The 12,257-nt window shown below is 32.7% G+C and overlaps 1 protein-coding gene across 1 annotated transcript in view; it reads left to right on the plus strand.

The window, feature by feature from the left end:
* The window catches only part of ATP8B1 (ATPase phospholipid transporting 8B1), a 134,027-nt gene that overhangs the window by 65,159 nt on the left and 56,611 nt on the right, over positions 1-12,257 (plus strand). The window contains exons 3-6 of the mRNA XM_051969579.1: positions 3,892-3,989; positions 5,348-5,461; positions 7,788-7,886; positions 8,018-8,079. Coding sequence (XP_051825539.1) covers positions 3,892-3,989; positions 5,348-5,461; positions 7,788-7,886; positions 8,018-8,079 — 373 coding nt within the window. The remainder of the gene's footprint in view (positions 1-3,891; positions 3,990-5,347; positions 5,462-7,787; positions 7,887-8,017; positions 8,080-12,257) is intronic.

Consider the following 12,257-nt stretch of genomic DNA (forward strand, 5'->3'; position numbering starts at 1 on the left):
CTGATTTTAAAGTTTGGTAGGGTTATATATCCCATATATATATATATGGGTTTTTTATTTATATTTGGTTATAGTGATAAAAAACTCATATATATACATATATATATACACACATATATAAAACACATATATAGATTATATTATATTAATAGATATATATAATATATAGATAAATTTATGTTATAAATATGTAGGGGTTAAAAATAAAATAATAAAGCATAGTTTTTATTATTACAACCAAACATTAAAATCAGCTAATAACTACTTTTCAGGTTCAGGCCACAGACATTCAGTACTATTATATGGCTTACAAGCTACATCTTTGATATCCCCTGGCCTAGAGCATTGAGAATTAAAGTGAATGGCCCATGGTTACCAGATATCAGGTATCAGGGACAGGATTTGGATCCAGATTTTTCTGGTTTCAAGACAGACTTTCTACTATGTTTTCCTGTAGGGGAAAAAAGGACATAAAAATTGTCAATAACTAGTTACACACATGCCTGCTTTCCCACAACTACCTCTACAAAATCTTTGAGACTAGCATAAGCACACCCATTGAGGATATTTTTGATAAAGGTATGAGGAGAAAGACTTAAGGTTGTAGCTTAATAGTGATGGAGAAGGGGTATTAAGGATGTCACTAGAGAGATGTGAACAGAAGAGGTCATCTAGTAAAAACAGATAAGAAAATAACTGGAGAGCTCATATGCTCCACTGAATAAAATATAAAGAGTCTAGAGGAATGCTTTCAGCACATTGGGTGGACTCCCTTTGGAGGACTGATGGGAGATCATGTACAGGAATAGGACAAGATGAAAAGATGGCTGCTTTGCAACATTTCTCTCTGAGGAACAGAATTACTGATCCATTAAAGCATGGAAACATCTAACAAATGCAGTGTACTGTGTGAGTACTGATAAGGGAATCAAAGAGAAAAAAAAATTTCTTTGGATCAGCTCTTTTCCTACATACAAGATACTTTCAAATTGTGTTATTCTTTCCTACATTACTTTTATTTTTTCTTTTAATTTCCTTTATTTTATTCTCAACTTAAGAAATAAAACAAGAATTTCCTTAACAGAGTAGGATAGAAAAAAAAGATGATTGTACATGAGACTGCAAGTCTTTTATTCACAACTTGCTATTTTTTTAAAAATATATAATAAAATAATCACGTAATTTACTTTTTTTCTCTCTCCCTCCCCTGCCCTAGAAATGACTATCATTAGATAAAAATATGTACATATGTCTAAAACCATTTGATACATCCTTCTGTTTATCAGTTCTTTCTCTGGATTCAAATAACACTTTCTTTTATATGTCCTTTGTAATTAATTTGGATCTTGAGAATATCCAAAACAACTTATTTGCTCAAAGTTGTTCTTTTTTTTTTTTCTGAGGCAATTGGGATTAAGTGACTTGCCCAGGGTTACATAGCTAGGAAGTGTTACGTGTCTGAGGTCAAATTTGAATTCAGATCCCCCTGACTTCAGGGCTGGTGCTCTATCCACTGTGCCACCTAGCTGCCCCTCAAAGTTGTTCTTAAAAACTTTTTTTTGTTCTGCTCATTTTGCTCTTTATTATTTCATACAAATCGTGTTTTCCTAAGATCATTGAGCTTATCATCTCTTATACCACTGTAGTATTGTCATAATCAAATACCCCATTTTGTTCAGATATTCCTCAATTGATGGGTAAGCCTGCAATTTCTAGGTCTTTGCCACCATAAAGTTCCTAAAAAAATTTTTAGAACATATAGATTCTTTTCCTTTTTCATTTCCATTATTCAAAGATCTTGTTCCTTCCATTCTTCACTATGACTGAGAATGTTTTTTCTATCTCTTTTCAATAACCTCCCAGGTGATCTCTAAGGTTGCCTCACACTGTTTCTACAAATTGAGCTTTAAAATAGGAGCAGTTGTCTGCCCTTTCTTTAGGAGACAGATTCATTTGGCTAATTGAGTAGCTATAAAAAGGAAACAGCTTAAATATCTTAATTTTGTTACTTACTGTATTGGCAGAGCTTCTGTAGCAGCTTGATTCTTTGAAAAAAGAAAACACAGGCTCTGCCTCATTCCCTACCTTCAAAAAAATCAATAGAAGGCATGAAACTGTAAGTGGAGAGGATGTTTTATTCTGTTCTTACTTTGAGGAAGGGTGGAATCACCTCTGATAAAATCTAACTGCCTGACTTGCTTCTTAACCAACCAGGATTTCCAGAAATGCCTTAGGAAAATAACTTTGACCTTAGAGTTTCATTAAGTTCATAATCCAGTTCAATATTAGAAAAAAATTAAGGAGCCTATTCTTATGTAACATGATCAGAATTTAAAATTACATTCAGGCAAATGAAATCCTGCTGTTAGATCGTCTGTTTATAGGGTAAATGACAATCCCATCATAATTTGAAGTCAGGTGCCTTATTAAATAGAAGGAGGAAAAGTCAAGAAACAATTTTTCAGTTGGGAGAAAAAATTCTGATATCCATTCATTCATGAATTCAACAAATCTTTATTTGATATCTATGAATTGTAAGGTATATATAGATGCTGTGAGAGTTTTTTTTAAGTAACTAAGTTCTAGGAATTTTACACTCTAATAGAAGAAATAAAGGACAGCTATGTGACATAGTGGATAGAACATGTTGTCTGGAGTGAGGAAGATCCAAGTTCAAATTTGGCTGCAGATACCTGTTAGCTATGTGAACTTGCACAAGGAAGTATTTTGCAAAGGAGGCTGAAAGATTTGAAATATGCTAACCAGGGAGTTGGGGCAGCTTATGAGCAAAAGGGCTGGACAGCCATAAAAAACAGAAAATGAGAGGGAACATTCAGGAAGAAAGTTTCCTAAAGTTTAGATATGGGAATTGTTTGCAGGAATGTAGCCAAAATGTGAGCCTCTCTTAAGTACCTCAAGTGAGAGTGAGAGAGCTCTCTCTCTCTTGATAAAGCTGTTGCAGTCAACAGATATTGTTTTATGAGTTGAAGCCCAAGATCATGTTACCCATGATTAAAATGTCAAAAGAAAGAACTTGTTAAGGTGTAGTATCTTTTCTTTTGGTGGATCAGAAAAATGTAGGCACCAAAGAAATCTGGAGAGAAAAAGCAAATTGAATGCTAAGAAGGAAATAGATTTTTCAGCTCATTGTAATTCTGGGAACTATCACCACAATAGATAAAAGTTTGGGATGTAGAGTTCAGAAGACCTGGGTTCAAACTACACAAATTTAAATCTTTTTAAATTCTAGTCTTCATTGGCAAAATGTGAATGATGATAGCCTCTACCCTACAGGGTTATTGTGAAGATTAAATAAAATATTACATGTAAAGTACTCTGCAAACCTGAAAGTACAATATACATTTTGGCTATTATTGTTATGACAACATATTTTAGAGATTTATTCAGATGTATTTCTTTAGTCATTTCAGTCTTGGCTGACTCTTCATGACCTCTCTTTGTATTTTCTTGGCAAAGATATTGGAGTGTTTTGTTATTGCCTTCTTTAGCTTATTTTACAGAATAGGAAACTGAAGCAAACAGGGTTAAGTGACTTACCAGGGTTGTACTAAGTAGCTGAAACGGGCATTCTGAAGACCAGAGCACTCTGAAGGTTACAAAATGCTTTTTATATATTATCTTATTTGAGCCCCACAACAATCCTATTATTATCTTCATTTTATAAAGGAGAAAACTGAGGCTAAGATTTTAAATGATTTGTGGAGCCTTTCTCTTAAAAAGGGCTTCCTGACTCCAAGCCAGACACTCTATCCACTGTATCACCTAGCTACCTTGAATGTTATATGATGTAATTAAGCAGTTAAGAAAAGTAGATGTATTTAGTTTGTTTCTGAGAGATTTTGTTTCATTATTTCCTCCTATCTTTTTTAGAATGTACATGGCAAGTGAAGGCAAATGATCGGAGCTTCCATGAACAGCCCCAGTTTATGAATACAACGTTTTTTTGTTTGAAAGAAAGTAAATATGCGGTAAGTTGCCTTTAACTTCCAAGTGTCTTTAAAGTCTTTTCTGTTCAGTATCAGTAAGAATCTTTGCAGTAATCATCTGTAATTTTATAGAAGATTAATTTTTATTCATCTTATCACTGTTATCTTAATCTACCTCAAGTAGATAAGTGGAGACTGGCAAAATTCTGTGTGCTAATTTCTCCCTACCCTCATATTTCTCTATAAAGAAGATTACTGATTTATATAAATGCTATAAGGATAAAGTATTGGACTTGGGAGTCAGGAAATCAGACATTTATTGACTATATAACTTTGGACAAGTCTTTTAAACTCTCTCAGTCTCAGTTTCCTCCTTTCTAAAATGAAAATAATAATAGGGCTGTTGTGAGGTTCAAATTACATAATAAAGTACTTTATAACCTTTAAACTACCCTATAAATGGTAAATATTATCATTGATAATTTAAAATGTAAAGTTTGACTATCATGTACAATTTCAGAAATATTTTCATTCGATAGTTATGATTCTATTTTTTCCTAATGCTGAATTTAGATATTTAGTGTGAGAGGGGTGGGGTTAAACATTATAATAATATTATTTTTCTTCCTCCACCTCATTGAAATTATGCACTTTGGGTTAGTAGAGCATCAGACTGAATCTCAACTCTTGTCCTCAATCTGATACTACCTATATGATGTTGGCACAGGACTTGGAGATCAAGAAGACCTAGGTTTCAAATTCAGCCTCAATACATACTTGCTATGTAACCTTGACAATTTAAGCCTCATTTTCCTCATTTGATAAGTGAGGATGAGTAAGATTTTTTGCTATTTCTTCAAACTGCAAGCATTGTATGAACATGAGTAGTGATTTTCTTTACTTTTACTAATGAGAGAAAACATGGTATAGTAGATAGAGGACTGACTTTGGAGTCAGGAATACCTGGGGTCAAGTCCTGTCTTTGACATACTCTGTGTGACCCTGGGAATGGCACTTAACTTCTTATTACCCTGGACAAATGTCTAAGACTATACAGTGCAGAGCAGTTGCTTTGGTAGGCAGAATTTCCTTGTCAAGAAAAATTCTGCCTATCTAAATCAAGAGAGAAATTATTTATAATAATAATATGCGCTTTTATAGTCTTTGATTTTAAAGATTATACGCTTTCTGGAAGTCATTTTGTGCATAACACAATTAAAGCAAGTTTAAGAAATCCCACTGTCACATTCTGTCTGGTAAATGTCACTTTCACAATTAGAGTAATGATACTAATAAACAACTTTTGTTGATAGTTTTTTATAATATTTTGTACTTGTGTTAATATAAGATTTACAGGAGCACATAACTGATAATTCTTAAAATAATTCTTTTTTTAATAGAGTAATGCAATAAAAACCTACAAGTACAATGCAATTACCTTTCTACCAATGAACTTATTTGAACAGTTCAAGAGGGCTGCCAATTTCTATTTCCTGATCCTCCTTATCTTACAGGTAATACTACTATTTTATATCTTAAATCTTTTATGAGTAATGGTTGCACAATAATGTTTAAGTTGTAAAAGAGTATATGATGAATGACTCCAAGAATTTGATTTTTTTTTCTTTAAGGGAATGGAACCACAGTACTTTATATACTGATTATTGACTAATTGAGAAAAGGGAGGGGAAAAAATATTTGCACAACTCTCCAATTCTGACTTCTCTTACTGGGATTAAAACTTGTTGTCCTAAAGTTCAACTCAAGTCAACAAACATTTACTAAGAATCTACTCTGTATGTGCAAGGTTAAACATGAGATATAGCCAAAAATAGCTCCCACTTTCAAGAAACTAACATTTTCCTTAAGGAGATAAAGAGGAAAGTAGGGCTGGACAAAAAATGATCCTTCAACAGAATGATAATATAAACTCTAGAGAAGGGACAAAGTGGAGAGATAAACAGAAATATAGTGGCAAGATAGACAAAGTTCTCTTTTAGCAATTAAGGAGGAAGGAGCAACATAAAAACCATGGCACCTAAACTTCAAAGGAAGAATAAAGATTCTTAAAGATAGAAATGAATTAAGTATATAAATTGTCTAATACAAAAAAAAAAGAAAATTATTATTACATCTGTACTATTTCATGCTTTTGAAGTTTCAGTCATTGTTTAGCACTGTCCTCAACTTTATCACACAATATCATTGATATTTCTCAAATCTCCACTGTAGTCTTATCCCAATATTTTTATGGCAGGAAGATGAATCTGTATTCTGCAGGCTTGGGCATTTCCTAGAAAAGTGTAAAGGACTGACAACCAACTATATGGCATCTAAGGACCAAGCACACTAGGTTCAGTGATTTTTTTCATAGAGAGTTATCCATAAAGTCTTGCATTTGTTTTGGCCAGAATAATTCATGAGAATGTCTTCTTAAGTCAAAGAAGGATTACAGTGAATGGATTTTCCATATGAATGAAAATATAGATTAACTTCTGAGTTATAAACCTTTAATTATGTTCATTTTTGTTCTGAAACCAGAATTACTCTTTTGGGGCACTGTTACAGGTGATGAGAATAACCTGGGTTATTGTTGTTATTGTAGTTATTCTTATATGTTGAGATTATTGTGTTTAATAATTTCATATTACATGTTAAGTGTGTGTGTGTGTGTGTGTGTGTGTGTGTGTGTAATAGAGATAGCTAAGTGGCATAATGGCTAAGAACACTGGAATTTGAATCAGAAAGACCAGAGTTCAACTCCAGTCTCAGACACTTACTGTGAGCATTGGGCAAATTATTTGAACTCTTTCCACTTTAGTTTCCTTCTCTGTAAAATAGGGATAATAATACCACTGAACTCACAGAATTGTTATAAGGCCCAAATGAAATAACATGTATATAATGATTTGCAAACCTTAAAGCACTATATAAGTGCTAATATTGTGATTATTGTTGTTATTATTATTATTCTGCAAGGTGTCTCAAAAGTTTTAGTACAATTTTAAATTCAGTAGCTTAAAACTGCACTAAAACTTTTAGAGTACCTGCATAATTGTAAGGTATAATATTCATTATTATTTTTATAGCTTAGAACTACAATAGCTTTTGAGATAACTTGTATAATGGGTACCAAGAGTTCTACCAATATATCTTCAAGAATTCAATTATGTATTATGGAATATTATTGTTCAGTAAGAAATGACTAGCAGGAGGATTTCAGAAAGGCCTGGAGAGACTTAAATGAACTGATGCTGAGTGAAACGAGCAGGGCCAGGAGATCATTATATATACTTCAACAACAATACTATATGATGATCAATTCTGATGGACCTGGCCATCTCCAGCAATGAGATGAACCAAATCAGTTCCAATAGAGCAGTAATGAATTAATCCAGCTACACCCAGCGAAAGATGGGAGATAACTATGAACCACTACATAGAATACCCAATCCCTCTATTTTTGTCCACCTGCATTTTTGATTTCCTTTACAAGCTAATAGTATGCTATTTCAAAGTCCAATTCTTTTTGTACAGCAAAATAACTGTTTAGACACATATACTTATATTGTATTTAATTTATACTTTAACATATTTAACATGTATTGGTCAACTTGCCATCTGGGTGAGGGGATGGGGGGAAGGAGGGGAAAAGTTGGAACAAAAGGTTTGGCAATTGTCAATGCTGTAAAATTACTCATGCATATAACTTGTAAATAAAAAGCTATAATAAAAAAGAAAAAAGAATTCAATTTTGAATAATTACTCAAATCAAGTTTCAAATAAAAAATAAATTCTATAGAAATATTAAATATTTTTAAAATACCCTTTTTTTTAAAGGCAATTCCTGAAATAAGTACCCTGGCATGGTATACAACACTTGTGCCTTTACTTTTGGTGCTGGGCATCACTGCAATCAAAGATCTTGTGGATGATGTTGTAAGTTTTTTTTAAATGCTAAGAATTCTGTTGGATGTTTTCACATTATTTTAGCCCATGATTTTTGTTGCATTTAAAATTTTAGGATTATTAAGGTATTAATTCTCCTTCTTTCTTCTACCTCACTCAAGGCTCGCCATAGAATGGATAAAGAGATAAACAATAGGACATGTGAAGTTATCAAGGATGGCAGGTATTGTAAAAATTGCCCGACTTTTTTTTCTTCTATGAAAAAAATATAAATATTTATGTGATATAGCTGGAGTTTGATGAAAATTAATAATGGCAAATATATCTCAAGGTGATTTTTTTTTTAGCAAAAGCCTAATAAAAAATTAAGGCTTTAGATTCAAATAGTTTTGAATCTCAGTATTATAGGAAGAAAGGCATTGAAAAAAAAACCATGAAACAGCATAAAGTAGTCTTTTATGTGCATCAATCAATCAGTCAAAAAGCATTAGGTATTTACTATGTGCCAGTAGTTTTCACTGGAGATACTAATAAAAATTTAAGAAAACCAGCTTCTAGAAACTCACATTAAAGAGAAGAGCCTAAGATTGGATGTAAAGATCTAGAAGTCATCTGCACAGTGATGATAATTAAATCCATACTAATTGATGAGAACATCTGTGAGAGCATGAGAGAATCAAGAAGGGAGACCAGGTTGGAGCCTTGAGAAGACACCTATAGGTAACAAACATGGCATAAAGAAACAACACAAAAGACTGAGGAGAAATCTGAGCTATAGGAGAACTAGGAGAGAAGAATATAATAAATAAAACTTAGACAATAGAAAATATCCAGGAAGAGGTGGTGATCACCATTATCAAAGAAAGGTCAACAAGGATGAGTATTTAGATTTGACAAGGAAGAGATCATCAACTTTGCAGGGAGCAGTTTCCGTTTGGAAGCCAGATTGCAGAGGATTTAAACTAGAGGAAGAGGAGGTACTTACTTTAAGTGATTTCTTAAGGAGTTTAGCCAAGAAAGAGAGAAAAGATATATAGGTAGCTAGTGAGGATGATAGGATCAAATGGGAGACTTTTGAGGACTGGGTGAGAATGGAAGCCTTTATAGGTAACAAGGAACAACCCAATAGATAGACTCGAGATAAAAGATATAATGGGAGTAATATACTGGAAGTATTGGGAAAGGATGAATTCACATGTTTTGTGGAGGCTTTGTCGTTGGCAAAAAGGATCAATTCTATCAGTTTCTGATAGATGAGGGAGAAGATTATAGGGAAAGATAATGGAGTGACATGATATTAGATGGGTAGAAAAAGAATTCCTTTGAAAATGGCCTCAATTTTCTTGGGTGAAGCAAGATACAGGATGAACTATTGGTTTTATGTTTTTGTGTTTTGAGGTACATTTCCAATGTCACATGGTAATAGGAAGATATCTATTAGAGAAAAGCACATGTTTAGACTTTTTCACAGGTTGTGAATCAATGTGTTGAATGTTAGCAATAAATACAGGCATTAACATGTGGATGATTGTATTTAAATAGTGTATTTGTAAATCATTTATTTAGAATTCAGAATGAATTTTCCAATAGGAAAACTGTTATGAGTGGTAATAGAGTGATAGATTTAAGATGAAGAATAAGATATACATTTTCACATATGGCCAATATGGGAATTTGTGTTATTTAATTATGCATATTTGTTACAAAAGTTTTTCACCCCCTTTTTTAATGGGAAGGAGCGGCAGAGAAAAAGAAAATAAATGCTTGTTAATTGGGGGGGATTTTTTTTCAAAGTGGTGATGAAGTTCTCAGACTAATCCACAAAAGATTATTTTTTAAATTTATATAACTGAAACTGTTGAAATAAATACCAACTCTGAGAATAGCATCTGATCCTGGGAGGAAAAAGGAAGATAGAATCTTCAGTAGCAGCCATGAGAGAATGTATTTATCTTTGAGTTGCTAATAAGTCAAGTATTTTTAAATCAGGGGTTACCTATAATAAAAATTGCTCTTCTCTATGTTTTGTGGAAACAATTTAATTAGAAATAAATCGTTAAGTTGGAGGTTAATTTGTTTATTGTATATTTAAAGACCTTCTGAATTCTAACCCAAGATTTAAAACATCATAGTGTTAAGTAGCTATTTATTTTAATTTAGAATATTCCTTGATTCCCTTTGCTTTTTTCAGAATCTTACTCTTCTGATATCTCTCAGCAAATTATTCTTTTCTGAGGCTCACTCTCTCTAAATTTATTGATAAATCTGGTTTCTGTTGGCTATTCCTTTCAATATTCTCCAGCAAATGTCTCCTATTTTCTCCTATCTATTCCTTTTTATCAAGGAATAAGGCTTGTCTACAAACATGCCTAAGTCATCTTCATCTTTGGGGGGAAAAAAACTCTAGATCCTACCATCCTTTTAACTACCATTCAATATCTTTCTTCCTTTTCTCAGCCAAACTTCTAGGAAAAGCTGTCTACTCACTACTTCTATTTGTACTTCCTTTCCCCTCATTTTCTTCCTATACCCTTGTAATCTTATCATCCAACTGAAACTACATTTCAAAATTACTAAATAGTCTAGATATTCAATCTAGTAAACTTTCTTAATCCTTATCTTTTATGACTTTTTTTTTGCAGCATTTAAAACTGTTACCTTTTTTCCCTGAATACTTGCTGCTCTCTGGGTTTTTGTGATACTGCTTTATCTGACTTTTCTCCTATCATGTTACCACTATTTCTCAGATTTCTTTGCTGACTCATAATTAACATCATGATTAGGCTCTGTCCTGTGCCCTCTCTTCTTCTCGCTCCACATTATCTCTCACTGATCTCATCAAGTCACATGGATTTTATGATTATCTCTATTCTGATGACTCAAATTGGTATGCTCAGCCCTAGTCCCTTTCCTTAGCTCCAGTACACATCACCAAATCTTCTTGGACATTTTGAACTCAATGCCCCATAGACTATTCAACCTCCAAAACAACTAACTCATTTTCTCCCTTCCTCAATACATCGTTTTAAAGTGCCTTATTTGTGTCTAGGTCTCTAGTCAGCTATCTTGATACTATACCTAATTCTTTATTCCTACATATAATCAGTTGCCTAATCTTGTCATTTTTAAATCTATGGTACCTTTCACATTTGTACTCATATAATTACTATCCTATTTTAGGTCTTCATCACCTCTCACCTAAATGATTACAGTTGCCTCTTAATTGGGTCTCCCTGCTTCAAGTCTCTCCCTACTTCAATACAACTTTCATTTAACTATCAAAGTGCTTTTTCTAAAATGCAGGTCTATGTCTCTCCCAATTAAATATACTGCAGTTGTTCCTTATTGCTTCTAGAATCACATACAAATGCCTTTAATATCTAACACTCTTTAAAACTAGGTCTGACTTTATTTTTCAAGCTTTATTATGCATTGCTTTACTTCTTGGTCACTGTGATCAATCAGACTGCCCTTACTATTTTTCACACATGATATTTTCATCTCCATGGCTTTTCACTGGCTGCTCCTCATTCCTGAGATGCATTCCCTCTTCCCTTCTGCCTCTTAGGATCCTAATTTCCTTCAAGATTCAGCTCAAGTATGCTGTAATCCATGAAGCAATTCCTGATTACTAAACTGCTGGTACCTTGCTTCCCAAATTATATGCATATATTTTATCTTTATCTATATATGGACACGTTCCTTTTCCTGTACAGATTGTAAACATTTTGCAATTAAGTATTCTTTCACTGGCAAATGAAATATTTATAAAGTACTTGGCATTTAGTAGGCAATACTTAAATGCTAGCTAATATCATTATCAACATTATCACCATTATTATTCATTATTTTGTTTTTGTAACTCCAGTATCATTTAACATGATCCAGACCCATAAAAGATGCTTACTAATAAATTCTTTTTAATTTTTTTGGTTAACAGGTAACATTAAATCAATTGAAGCCAAATTTTAAAGACCCTAAAAATTATGATTGTGTTGTAAATATTAATAAAAAATTTTAACTCAACATGAGACTTTTTGCATGTCTATTTTAATCAAAAATTAATAAGGAAGCCACAGTGCCATGATTTTTGCTTCTTATAATTGGTTCTAGAGACATCTTTTTAAATATAATTAATGAATAATAATCCTCGGTTTCCAAAATTCATATTTTGAATTACAAAAATTTAGAAGTTCTTCCAAATTCAGTCTTATTTTGAAATTGAATTTGGAACTTCCTGTACAGAACAGTTTGGAACTGGGAGAAGTTCTTGACTCAGTTTTTTGAGTCTAAGCATCTCTTTTACCTCTTCCCCAGGTCCCATAAATTAGAATGATGGCTATTTGTTTAAAAAAAGAAAGAACATTTCATCCTCTCTGTATCTTGTTCCCTGAAATCTTC

This window comes from Antechinus flavipes, chromosome 1 (genome assembly GCF_016432865.1).
Source record: "Antechinus flavipes isolate AdamAnt ecotype Samford, QLD, Australia chromosome 1, AdamAnt_v2, whole genome shotgun sequence".
Lineage (NCBI taxonomy): Eukaryota > Metazoa > Chordata > Mammalia > Dasyuromorphia > Dasyuridae > Antechinus > Antechinus flavipes.